Source organism: Hypanus sabinus, chromosome 21, assembly GCF_030144855.1.
Source record: "Hypanus sabinus isolate sHypSab1 chromosome 21, sHypSab1.hap1, whole genome shotgun sequence".
Classification (NCBI taxonomy): Eukaryota; Metazoa; Chordata; class Chondrichthyes; order Myliobatiformes; family Dasyatidae; genus Hypanus; species Hypanus sabinus.
This window is the reverse complement of record NC_082726.1, coordinates 37,104,672-37,117,702: the sequence shown is the minus strand read 5'-3', so window position 1 is coordinate 37,117,702 and position 13,031 is coordinate 37,104,672. Positions and strand designations below refer to the sequence as shown.

The window sequence follows — 13,031 nt, the reverse complement described above, 5'->3', positions numbered from 1 at the left end:
ATCTTGAACAAAGCATACAAAATGCTAGAAGAACTTAGGAAGTCAGGCAGCATATATAGAGGGAATAAACAGCTGGCATTTCAGACAAAGCATTTTTCCCCCATCTGTCTTTTTCTCTCTTTTTCCATTCCTCATTCTTGTTACCCTCTTACCCCTTCTCTTCCCCTCACCTGCCTTTCACCTCCCTCTGGTTCCCTTCCTCTTTCCTTTTTTCCAATGATCCATTCTCCTCTCCTATCAGATTCCTTCTTCTTCAGCCTTTTACCTTTTCCACCTATCACCTCCCAGATTCTTACTTCATTCCCCCCCCCCCACCAACCTACCCACTTTCCTCCTCAGCTGACAACTTCTTCCCCTCTTCCCAACCTTCTTAGTCTGGCTTCTGCCCACTTCCTTTCCAGTTCTTTTCCCCTCCTTAGATGTTGCCTAACTTGTTGGGTTCCTCCCGCGTTCTGGCGTTCTATGTGTGTTGCTCACCCTACATGCAGTAGTGTTCCTTTGAATACAATACAGAGCAGCCACCTGACTCGCCATTCACTATTTTTACATAGGCTCATCTTTTTGAGTCTTGATGATGGGTCTCTGCAAAAACGTCAACTCTTTATTCCTTTCTATAAATGCTGCCCGACCTACTGATTTCCTCCAGCACTTTGTGTGTTTTACTTCAGATCTCCAGCATCTGCAAAACCTCGTGTTTATCATTTTTTAAGTTCAGATGCTGAAACGCAAGTTATTGATACTCATCTATAACTGTGACCTTTAACCATCTCCTCCACCCATTTCAGTTTTAGACTTTGTAAACTGGTGCTGATTACGGTTGTTGTGTTTCAAGTCAATGTGAAAGTAATTATTTTCATCTCTTTCCAAAACACTAAATTGCTGCAGTAATGGGCACTGGACACCAATCTACAAGCCACAGCACAGATACAGCGAACTGAGGGCAGTGAGGAACTACTATACTTCACATACATTTAACAATTAGGTAGCATGAGCATCATTTTTACCATAAACTCATGAAATTGATAACAAGCAGTAAGTTATTTTTATAGTGCAGGCCTCTGCTGTTTTGCAATAAAAACTCACTTCACACAGTAAGATCCCACAAACAGGAAATAAGATAACTGACCAGTTAATCTTGCCAGGACACGAGAAGAATAGGGCCATGTAATCCTGGACTCAAGATCCAATAGAAATGCCAAAGCAGTTCTGATACTAAATATGCAAATGCTACACTAGTATAATTACTCCAAGTACAATTGTCAAAAGGTCTCTATATTTAACATTTTCTGCTAACTGGTCTCAGTTCAGTCATAGAAACTGCAGGTCTGCCTGACCCATTTATAGACTGAAACCCAACTACGGAAACGCTTTAGAAAATCTCAGCTGACAACTGAAGACAGTTTGGCACTATCCAAGCTTGAGTATTCAAGATGAAACATTAAAGCATGGCATTATTTTGAAATACAAGGTAATCTTCTCAGTCTGCTGAATAATACTAATTTGTTAACCATCACCAATACAATGGATTATTATTTTGCCTTTTAGTGGGACCACACAATACAATGCTGTCTGCCAATCAAAATTTCATGTACTTTATTAGCTGTGAAGAGCAATACGGATCCTGTGGTCACAAAATGAGCTCAACTGCAAATTATTTTATACTGCTATTGCATAATACAAAAATCAAGCAAACATTTGTACAAACAAGCATTATCTGCTAAGTGCATGTTAAAATCTGTTAGCCAATCTATTTGAATAGAATGCAAAAACTCAGCTGTATGACACCTTTCTCAAAGTAGGTGAAGTTCAGCACACAAGTGCTTGTAACCAGAAGCAAAATGAGTGAGATCTAGTTTGACCATGACCCACGGACACTTCATTGTAGATGCTTGGCCTAGATTTTCTCCACAGAAAGAAAGGGGAAAACATGCCCGGCCTTCATCTCCTTTTAATGTCATGTGTGCGTGTGCAATCAGAGTACGCAATCACCAAATGTCATCAAGATTCCACCTGCCCCCAGTGTTGCAAAGGATGTACTTAGTCTCACCACTGCAAAGCTTAACCGTCCTTCATAGAAAAGTTTCTGCAGAAATCACCTCTAACCACAAGACCACTCACCAGGCAGTGGTCAGTATGGAACGTACCAGAGGATCTGTAGGGAAAGGACACAGTCTATCGGTTTCCAAAAGAGATTGTTAAAGTCAACACCGGAACTCTCAAATAAGCACCGAGACCTTCATGACTGGCAGTGGGAGGGACTTAATCGATCACAACCTTCCTGCACAGTTGCCGTCCAACTCCCACTACATGCTGCCTTCAAAATAGCTACATAACAGATGAGATGATCGTCCGCCTGTTGGATTGTTGTTTATCAAGAAGGTTTGGAAAAGGACTGCATGGTGCTTGTCAAGGTTCAGATGCATAACAGCAACCTCTGCAAAATCTACAGGCACAAAGTAAGGCAAGCACCAGATGCTGATGAAAGATCATCAACTTGCTGAAAGTAGTACTTCTAGTCAAGATGGTGCTGATCAGCAGTCTCTGTCAAGATTACAGCTCAGATTTAGTAGTTTTCTTTAAATTCATAGGGATGGTTTTGGGGACAGAGGGGAGTTAGGAGGTCAGGATAGGGATGGTGGAGAAGTTACAGATCAGGCCAGAGTCTAGGCCTCCCTCCTGTACTCCGCGTTAATATATATGACATGGACGTGATGCCAAGATGGCAGGCGCTGCAGAGAAGGAGCAGTAATGACATAGGTTAGTGGGTCTCAGGATCAGACATCCATACAAGCAGGGGCCACAAGAGTCTGTAGCCCGAGGCTAGTCCTGGGATTGATACTGAAAAATCAAAGGGAGAATTGAGGAAAGAGGGACCTTGGTTTGCAAAGCCAAAGATCCAGCAAAGGTAGATAAGATAGTTAAGAAGGGAAGTTGGCATTCATTACCTGGGGCATTAAATGCAAGGAAAGAGCAGCTAGGCTTCAACTTGATAAGAATTTGGTCAAACTCAGCTGGAGCACTGCGCACATTTCTGGTCACCACACTATAGGGAAGATCTGATGGCACCAGAGAGGATGCAAAAGAAATTCACTTGGGTGTTGCCTGGGATGAAGTATTTTAGTTATGAGAACAGACTGGAGGGACTAGTCGGTTTTCCCTGAGCAGATTAAAATGGGCATGACAGAGGCATATAAAATTATAAGGGCTTTGATAGGAGAGACTATAGGAATCCTTTTTCCTTATCAGAGGTGAATGAGAGGACACAGAATATGGGTAAGGGGTACAAGATCTAAAAGGAATCTGATGGGGGTATTTTTCCCCCAGAGAGTGGCAAATACCTGGAATGCCACAGAGTGATGGAAAGAGATGGAAAGATAGCATCTGTCTGGTCTAGCACTGAGGGCTACAGGACTAGTGCTGCAAAATGGGATTAGTATAGATAGGAGTCCATTGGTTAGTGTGAGGAGGGCAGGGTAAATGGCCCATTCCATGCTAATGACATTATCTCCCACACGAGAGTCCAACCACCTGCTCCTATTACCGCCAACATTAAACAGCAATACCACTGCCAAGTCCCAGTCATCAGTGCCATGCTGGTCACATTGTCCAGAAACCTAATCAATGTAAGCACATAAAACTGTGGCTATCAGAGTATCCGCTTCAGCCTGAAATACCTCACCTCTTGACATGCCAAAGCTTTCCCACCATCTGAAAGACCCAAAATGTGCAGGAAGCTCTCCACTTCCCTAGCTGTGTAACTCCAACAATAAATTTGACATCATTGAAGACAAAGTAGACCATTTGACTGCCTATCCAACCACCACACCAAATATCCACTCCAACTACCACGGCATGTCATGGCTGTTGTGAGTACTCAATGCAGCACCACAAACATGTGAAAATCTGCACATGCTGGAGACCCAAAACAACACACTCAAAATCCTTAAGTCCTGAATAAGGGTCTCGGCCCAAAACATTGACTGTTTACTTTTTTTCCATAGATGCTGCCTGGCCTGCTGAGTTCCTCCAGCATTTTGTGTGACTCAATACAGCAACTCACTAAGGCTCCTTTGACAGCAAAATCTGAAAACTATGACCTTGCTATCTACAAGGACAATGGCAACAGGCATATGGGAGTAACAGAGGCTGCAAGTTTGCCTTCATGTTACATACCACTATGACTTGTAAAAATGTCCCTTTTTGCTGCTGGATTAAATTCCTGGAACCTTTTTACCTATTGGCACTGCATATACATTCACCATGAAGATCAAAGGATTTTTTAACAAAGAAAATCAATAAAAGATTTAATGCAAAAGTGCATTAAAATGTGCACAGGCTTTAAAACTATATTCTGAAAATATGTGAGCATTCACTCTACAAGAAAAACTACATGAGAAGCTCTTCCTGTTTATCTCTCTTGTAAAGTTAGTGTCTCATTTATGCAACATTAGTGGTATCTGCACATCCTGTTTCTGGAGCCTGGACAAGCACCTACATATTTTTGTTATCTTGAGTTCATTTTGAGTTATACTTTCCCTAGTTTTTGACTCCTCTTCCTGTACATCCTGCTCCTTTGCTTCCTCGGGGCACTGACCTAACTTGACCAAGGTCACCCAAATGAACAAATCTCAACACTAGTGGCAATTGCAATGCCTGATCTTAATCCTATTAACATGTGGTGACAAGCAGGAGCTCAAGGACAGAAATCAGGAATTTAAAAAGAAGTAAGACCATTTTTGTAACTGTGCTAATTTGCAAAAATAAAATCTCAAATTTGCATAAAGTCTTTCTTGACATCAGGATGCTCAAAATATTTCACAGAAAAAATAATATAAATCATTCACTGTTTCAGTGTAGGTAAAGATGCCAGTTCTGTCTGCACAGCAAAACCCCACAAGGTTGAAACTTCTGTCTTTGTGCCGACAAAGTTCAATGCAAGCTCACAGAGCTGCATCCTCTTTTCCAATATGGCATATCACAACCTTTTAAACATAATATTGAATCTAACAATGTCATATAATCAGCCTGTCTCGCATTTCCACACAAATTGTTTCTCATGACACCTTTTCTGGCATCTGAGAATTAATTTGTTTTCTCTTACCTTAAAAGGGTACAAAAGAGATTTACCAGAATCCTGCTTGAATTAGACATATTTCAAAGTTCGAAGTAAATGTATTATCAAAATACCTATATGTCACCATAGATAACCCTGACATTCATCTTCCTGTGGGCACTCTGAGCGCACATAAAGTAAGTCCATAGAACCAATGAAAAACTGCACACAAGGCAGACAAATAACCCATGTACAAAAGACAATAAACTGTAAAAAAGCAATAGATATGGAGAACATGAGATGACGAATCCTTGAAAGTAAGTCCATAAGTTGTAGGGACAGTTCAGAGTTGGCATGAGTGAAGTTGTCCCCTCTGGGTCAGGAGGTTGATGGTTGAGGGGTAATAACCATTCCTGAATCTGGTGGTGTGGGTCCTGAGGCTCCTGTACCTCCTTCCTGATGGTAGCAGTGAGAAGAGAGCAAGGTCTGGATGGTGGAGGAACTTGGGCTGTTTTCTCTGGGGCATCAGAGGCTGAGGGGAAACCTGATAGGCATAACATTATGAGAGGCATAGAAAGGGTAAATAGAGTCTTTCTCCTAGGGTAGAAATGTCAAATGCTAATAAATATGCATTTAAGGTGAGAGATGATAAAATTTAAAAGAGATGTGCAGGGCGAGTGGAGGGTTCCTGGAACAGGCTGCCGGGGTGGTGGTGGAAGCAGAGGTGATAGTGGCTTTCAAGAAGTGTTTGGATAGAAATACGAATATGCACAGAATGGGGGGGGGGATGTGGATCATGGATAGGCAGGAGGGATTTCGTTGAACTTGGCACTGTGTTCGGCACAGGCAATGGACTGAAGAGCCTGCTCCTGTGCTATATTAACACTTCCTCCAAATGTATCTGTACTATCCCCTTAACAAGCACTGCCATCACTCGTGTCATGTAATCACTCCCATTCTCTATCATGACACAGACTTTTCCTTCAGTTCTCTCTGTCTTGCCTCCATTTCTGCAACTTAAAGCTGGTTTAATTTCTAACTTTTCTTGGATTTGATAAAAAAAGATCAACCTTAATAACTGTTACGCTCTCTCTCTCTCTCTCTCTCTCACACACACACACACACCACCTGAGCATCAACAGTACCGACTTTTATTTCCGATTTTTAGTACCTGCAGTATTTTATTTTGGGAAAAAAAAATCGTACTCTGATGACACTGTTTGAAGGAAAGGCACCAGTCGGATGCTGAGCTCACCCGAGAGGGTAAATGATGCCTCGGTTTAAAGTGTCACCATGAGCTGGCAGCTCTCACAGGGCAGCACTCCCTCAGTGCCACATATGGATATCACGCTCAAATGTGTGCTCAAGTACCAGACCCACCAAGTTCAGACCAGATGAAACAAACTGACACCTTCTCCGTTGTGATGATCAGCTGGTCATTCAAGCAGACTTTAGACTAAACACAATCATACCAGTATTCATACCAGCTCTTGAGCAACACCCTTTGCTTTGAAGATGAAACGTTTCATATATTAACCACTTCCCTTTTTTCTGCATACAACCCTGAATGGAAGTCGGCGGTACTCAGTCTTAAACAAATCAACTTCTCCAGCTTAATCAGCAACTAGAGGAGAAATAGGGGGAAAATGCGTTACCTGAGCTACTGACTTGGCAGCAAACATTCAATTCCTTTAACAAAAGTGGACACGTTGAAAAGATTTCAGATCTGAAGAGGCACGCACAGGCTTACAGCATCTCGGCGGAATCCCAGCCAGCACGCCTACGACTGTGAAGAAGTGGTCATGGTAAAATCCAGATGCTTTCATCAACACCAGGTAGTCGGTGCACCCTGTCATCCGCTCCCACCGTGCACACACACACACAAACACGCGCGCCAAGTAATCGGCAAAACTCAACACCGGAGAATGCGAGGGCGTGCCCATGCCGAGCAGAACTCAGCCACGGCCCTGCCAATCAAACGCTGGCTCCTAGCAACAGCCAATCCGACCACAGTATCAAGTTCTCAATACTTCAAGCAGGGAGAGCTGCTCCGTGTTAATGTAGTACTTACCGCTGCTGTTTTCTTGAACTTTGAAGGTTTTCGCTATCAAATTATCAGTTAGCTCGCCCCTTTCCTGTTTTGAATAGTTTGGGCGCGAAGCCGGTTTAATCTGATTTTTTTTACTACACGGTAGGTCCTGCCGAGGTCTGTTGCCAGCAGCTCTCTATGCACAGGAAGATCGGCTCTCGGATGTAGCAATTGTGTAACTTTCACTGAATGTTGTTTAAAAAAAACAGAATGGAGCAGCCGGAGAGTCGTTCAGTATTTCTCAAATTAACTACTGATGAAATGACTGTACATGCAACAGCGTGTTAGCGTCAGCCTGAAATGCTACATATTTACTCATACCTGGGAGGACGAAAATGATCATTGTAATTTCGAAAGAAAGGACTTGAATTCGTATGACAAGTCCTCACACTTCTTGAAAACAGCTCCGAACACCACCTTCTAAAGATTGTAATCCAGGCACAGGGGCCACTATTGGCACAGTAAACTCCCATAAATTAACGACCAATTCGTTTGTTTTCCTTTGGCGCGGGTGTCTGAGCGAGGCGTGTTGACCGGGAGGTTTTCTTCGAATATGGTAACGGGGCTCTCAATGTGTAAGTGATCAGGGTGAGAGGGATTTGATCATCTGTTATTAACAAAATGCGAGTTACGCGGAGAGTTTCGGAACAGCATGGGATTTTAAAGCCACAGTGTGCGCGCTATAATGACAAAGCCCAATGAGTTGTTCCTTCTCCTACAGAATAAGTCTATCTACGTTGACTGATGGCACACGAGTCTGCAGATGCTGGAACGCGGACCACGCAGCATCTGTGGGTGAAATTGACAGATGCCGTGTCGCGTCTACATCCATTAGTTGTACTGAAAGATAGAAAGGAAATTACCGATATCTACCCTGGAGCAGGCGATAGGTGGATGCAAGTGAGGTAAGGTGATTGGAAGATGGAGGAGGGACGAATGGGACTAGTGATAGAGGTTGAGAGGTCTTACACTGAGGGTGCTGGGTGTGTAGTTCAAGAGTGACTGCTGTTATGAATGCACCACAGCTCTGAGGGGCCGAAGGGGCGGAGGAGCCCCCTCTTTTGTGAGAATCGCAAGAGCATTATTGGGTTGGCTCAGAGGACCCAGGAAATGAGAGAGAGACCTGGCCATTGTCTCCTGGAGACCATGTTTGTGGATTGGGGACTACCCTACGTGCAAGCCCTCAGGCAAAGTGGGCTGGTTGAGAGAGCAATTGCATCATCCCAACCTGATTGACATCTGAGACCCCGTGAGGAAGTATAAAAGAGGGTCTGGGGCAGGGGTCGGCAACCCGCAGCTCCGGAGCCGCCTGTGGCTCTTTCATCTCTGTGCTGCGGCTCCCTGTGGCTTTGGAAAATAAATGATGAGTATTTAATTAAAATGTATTTTATGTTAGTTGTTGTTAGTTTTTTGAAATGTAATTCTAAATTTGAAGATTATGGTGATCTTGTACAATCTAAATAAAATGTGTTTTTGTCGCTATTAATATACTTCACCACTGCCAATGCCTGACACCGGCTAGTGCGCGATTTCTTTAATATTTCGATCCAAGGTAGGCTAACTATGGAGAATTCTAAAAAAAGAAAAGTGACTGAAGAAAACAGAACATTTAGTGATACGTGGGCAGATTCATTTGCTTTCACTGCTGACGAGACTGGTTTACCGTTATGCTTAATATGCAATGAGAAACTAGCAAACAACAAAAAGTCAAATGTCGCAAGTCATTTCCAAAATAAACACGCAGCCTTTGCTCAAAAATATCCGGATGGTGATGAGAGAAAAAAAGCCGTTTCGGAACTGATGCGGAACTGAGCAAAAATCATTTCAAGAAGTGGATGAAATCTGGAAATTCAACTACATATGCTAGTTTTGTTGCCGCTCAGGAAATAGTCAGGCAAGGGAAGCAGTTTACAGATGGTGAATATATAAAAGAATCTTTCATTAAGATTTCAGAACATCTATTCACGGACTTTAAAAACAAGAGTGAAATTGTGCAGAAAACCCCTCTCTGCAAAGTCTGTCAAAGACAGAACCATAAAAATGGCAGAATACATCACAAGGCAGCAAATTAAAGACATCAATTCAGCTGTGGCCTACTCGATTGCCTGTGACGAGTCTAAAGACAAAGGTGATATTGAACAAATAGCACTCTTCTGCCGGTATGTAAACTCTGCCGGGCCACAGGAAGAAATGATTGAGTTGATACCTCTAAAAGGCCAAACACAAGGGGAGGACATCTGTGAGGCTGTCTTGAATTGTTTAAGAGCCAAAGGAATAAAGACCACCCACCTGGTGTCAGTAGCTACTGATGGGGCACCAAGTATGACAGGAGCGCACAAGGGATTTGTGGCTTTACTGCAGAAGTCGCTGGACAGAAAGCTGCTGACTTTTCACTGCATCTTGCACCAAGAGGCACTGTGCGCTCAAACATTTCCTCCGGAATGCACAGAAGTAATGGATGCTGTCATTCAGATTTTCAATAAAATAATGGCAAAAAATTTAAATCACCGTCAATTCCGTTTGTTACTGGACGAGCTGGAAAGCGCATATTCTGATCTCCTGCTGCACAACAAAGTCCGGTGGCTGTCCAGAGGGGAGTTACTGAAAAGCTTTGTTGCGTGTCTGGAAGAAGTGAAAACTTTCCTGGGCAGCAAAGGGCTCACCTTTCCTGAGCTGGAACAGCCAGAGTGGCTGGAGAAGCTGCACTTCGTGGTAGACATGACAGCGCACCTGAACACGCTGAACACAGCTCTTCACGGAAAAGGACGCACAGCCCTGCACATGTTGGAGGATGTTTTGGCATTCGAGCGCAAGTTGACAGTGCTTGCCAGAGATTTACAGAAAGGCACATTGTCTCACTTCCCCAATTTGAGAGAGTTCAAACAAGCTCACGACATGATAAATTCGGAGTATTTACATTCTGCAATCATCGCAATGCAAACATCGTTTGGGAAATGCTTCTGTGAGTTCAGAGAGGAAAAAAACACATTATCCTTCCCGGTCACTCCCCTAAGCATCGATCCATCCCTACTGAATACGACTGCATTGGCAGGTGTGAGTCAACCTGATCTTGAGATGGAACTGGCCGACATAGCTGACAAAGACATATGGGTGTCCAAGTTTAGACACTTGACAGCAGACCTTGAAGATGTTGCCCGTCAGAAGGCTGTTCTTGCTCAGAATCACAAATGGAGTGATATTGAAAACCTCCCCAAATCAGACATACGTGTTCGAAACATGGAATGCCATCCTCAACATTTATGTAAACATTAAAAAGTATGCGCTTGGAGTCCTGTTGATCTTGGGATCCACATATGTATTGGAGCAGGTGTTCTCCAACATGAACTTTATTAAAAACAAACATCGCACACGCCTCACAGATGACAGCTTGCGATCCTGTGTAAAGATGAAGGTGACGTCATACAGCCCTGATGTGCAAACGCTGTGCGCTGAGGTCCAGGAGCAGAAATCCCATTAACCAAGTATGATAAATATTGTAATTGCCTATTATTTTACGTATATTCATATTTTTTCATTGTTCAGTGAAATAGTCCTTTTATTTTTCAGGTTGACAGCTGGCTGACGTTATTTTTGGTTTGCTGCTGGTGGACAATTTAAGTTCGGCGTTTTTCATAAATACAAGAAGGACTCAAATAGACATTGAATATTTTGCTTAAAACTAACCTTCAACCCAACATCTTTTTTTTGGAGTTCAAAATGTTTTTGTTGCATGCAGAAATGTAATTTTGTTTTCTCTGCAGGAGTACATCGATCTCATAAATGCAACACAATATAGTTTGTTTATACATAGCGTAAAGGGAAAAAAACGTTGTATGCAGTGTTATTTCATTTTAAATGTCAAACGGGTTTTGTGGCTCCCAGTGTTTCATTTTCTGTGGGAAACGGGTCCAAATGGCTCTTTCAGTGGTAAAGGTTGCCAACCCCTGGTCTGGGGGAACAACCCCTGTCAGACGTACCAGAAGAAACGCTAACGATCCCGTAGTAGCGGGAAGCCATTTCAAGGAAGCCACGTGCGTTCGGTTCCCTCGCCTGGGGGCCGGTGGCGGGTACCACAGAAACGATTTTCTTGAACTAACAACGGGGAACCAACTTTCCCGATTCAATGGATTTGCTTCATAAAAGACCCGGGCAAGTTTTTTTTCTCACAAATCTCTCTCTCTCCAACAAGTGAAAACCCAGCGGTCCCCAAAGGCTGAAGCCTGCAGGAACTGAGTGACTTTTATATTTCCGTCGGACAATATATTATCCCCTAGGCAAACAATCGAGCTATTTCTTATTGATGATTATTATTATACCCGCACTTTTAGATTGAGTATTGATGACGTATATTATCTGAATGTTTGTATTAATCTTATTTTTGTGCCGCTTTATAAATAAAGACTTTTAAAAATAGTACCATCAGACTTCAACGGACCTCTCTATCTTTGCTGGTAAGTGACCCAGTTACGGGGTACGTACCACTGACAATCGGGCAGAAGACCTGAAAAAGGTAAGCAGTCTGTCTCAGAGAAGATGGGCAGCCAACAGCGGGGGGGGGGGAGAGAAATTAATAAGGAAATGACTGATGGGACAGGGGAGTAGCTACAAAATACTGAATGAACTCAGCGGGGCGATGGAAAGGAATAAATAGTTGTGTTTCAGACCAAGACACTTCAAGAGGGACCGAGTGGGAAAGTGAGGAGGTTGAAATGGAGGGAGAGACTGATGGCAGAAGTTAAGAGAAGGGGACGGAGGTAGAGAATGAGAGAACTTGGGAATGAAGGATGGGGAGGATTACATGGGGAAGGGAGGGAGACAGGGAAAGAGTGTGGACAATATGGTATATTTGTGACTGTGTGCAGTGAGTCTGCGTGTGTGTGTGCTCAGTATGCATGTCCATCAACCTCTGTATGCTAAGTCAATGTAACAGAGCCTGCGCTCCATTTGTCTAGACCTCCTGACCTTGGACTTTGACTTCACTCTGTCCATTCCTATGGGAGCTGGTGTATAACGAGCAGCCAATGATAAAATTATTCAGACACTGCCATTTTCTCACCTCAGAACTGGGGCAGAAGAATGTCATTTTTCACTTGAGCTATTCTCTAAGAGAAGGAAAAAATGTCCAAGTACAATTTTGTCCATAATCCCATCCATCATTATGCAAATTTAGATATGTACATTACTTTGACAAGTTGTAAGCTCATAGAGTACTGTGCAAAAGTCTTGGACACATACACACACACACACACACACACACACACACATAAACTAGGATGCCTAAGACTTTTGCACAATACTGTAGTTGCCAATGGAGTGGAGAGCAAGTTTGTAAATCTGGTGTGAACACAGGATGTTGGGAATGGTGAGAGTGGAAGGGTGGAACAGGTGGCAGAGCAGGAATGCCAGGGGCAGAGGGTGCTGACACCAGGCAAGGTCATTCGATTCCAAACAATTGGTTTATGGATCATAACAGCATGTCACTGATGCTCCCACTCTCAGCCCACAATAGAGACCCATATCAGAATCAGGTTTATCTTCACTCACACACATAATGTTTTTTTTTGTGACAGCATTACAGTGCATTACATAAAATTACAGCAGTATTTTGCAAGAGTCTTAGGCACCCTAGCTATATGTGCCTAAGGCTTTTGCACAGTCCTGTATATCTTCAGTTAAAATCAAATAGACCAAGTATTTATTACCATGGACTGAATGCAGCAAAAACCATTTCTAGGTAGCTTTATGTAATTCCAGAAATTTGACCAGGCATTTCCAGACCTTTGTCTTGCTTGTATGTCTGCAAGGTTCTGCATCAGATGAGCATCAGAGCCTGGGGAAAATTAGACAAAGTTATTCCAAGAGTGACAAACTAGGCTTTCTCGTGTAGTC

General features: G+C 43.0%; 2 protein-coding genes across 6 annotated transcripts in view; one reads left to right on the top strand and one right to left on the bottom strand.

Moving 5' to 3' along the window:
* LOC132378966 (paladin-like) overlaps positions 1-7,733 on the bottom strand; it is a 278,270-nt gene extending 270,537 nt beyond the window's left edge. For 4 of the 5 annotated variants that reach the window (XM_059946356.1, XM_059946357.1, XM_059946359.1 and 1 more), the window contains exon 1: positions 7,464-7,733. In XM_059946356.1, the coding sequence (XP_059802339.1) occupies positions 7,464-7,615 (152 nt within the window). In that variant the 5' untranslated portion in view covers positions 7,616-7,733. Of the gene's footprint in view, positions 1-6,708; positions 7,081-7,463 lie in introns of those variants that run through there. The other variant, XM_059946358.1, reaches the window with a different exon arrangement.
* A 186-nt stretch (positions 7,734-7,919) lies between these two features.
* Positions 7,920-11,521, top strand: LOC132378967 (general transcription factor II-I repeat domain-containing protein 2A-like). Its single transcript, XM_059946362.1, has 2 exons — positions 7,920-10,624; positions 10,710-11,521. The coding sequence occupies exon 1, from the start codon at positions 9,183-9,185 to the stop codon at positions 10,413-10,415; it is 1,233 nt and encodes a 410-aa protein (XP_059802345.1). The 5' UTR covers positions 7,920-9,182; the 3' UTR covers positions 10,416-10,624; positions 10,710-11,521.
* Positions 11,522-13,031: the final 1,510 nt, after the last annotated feature.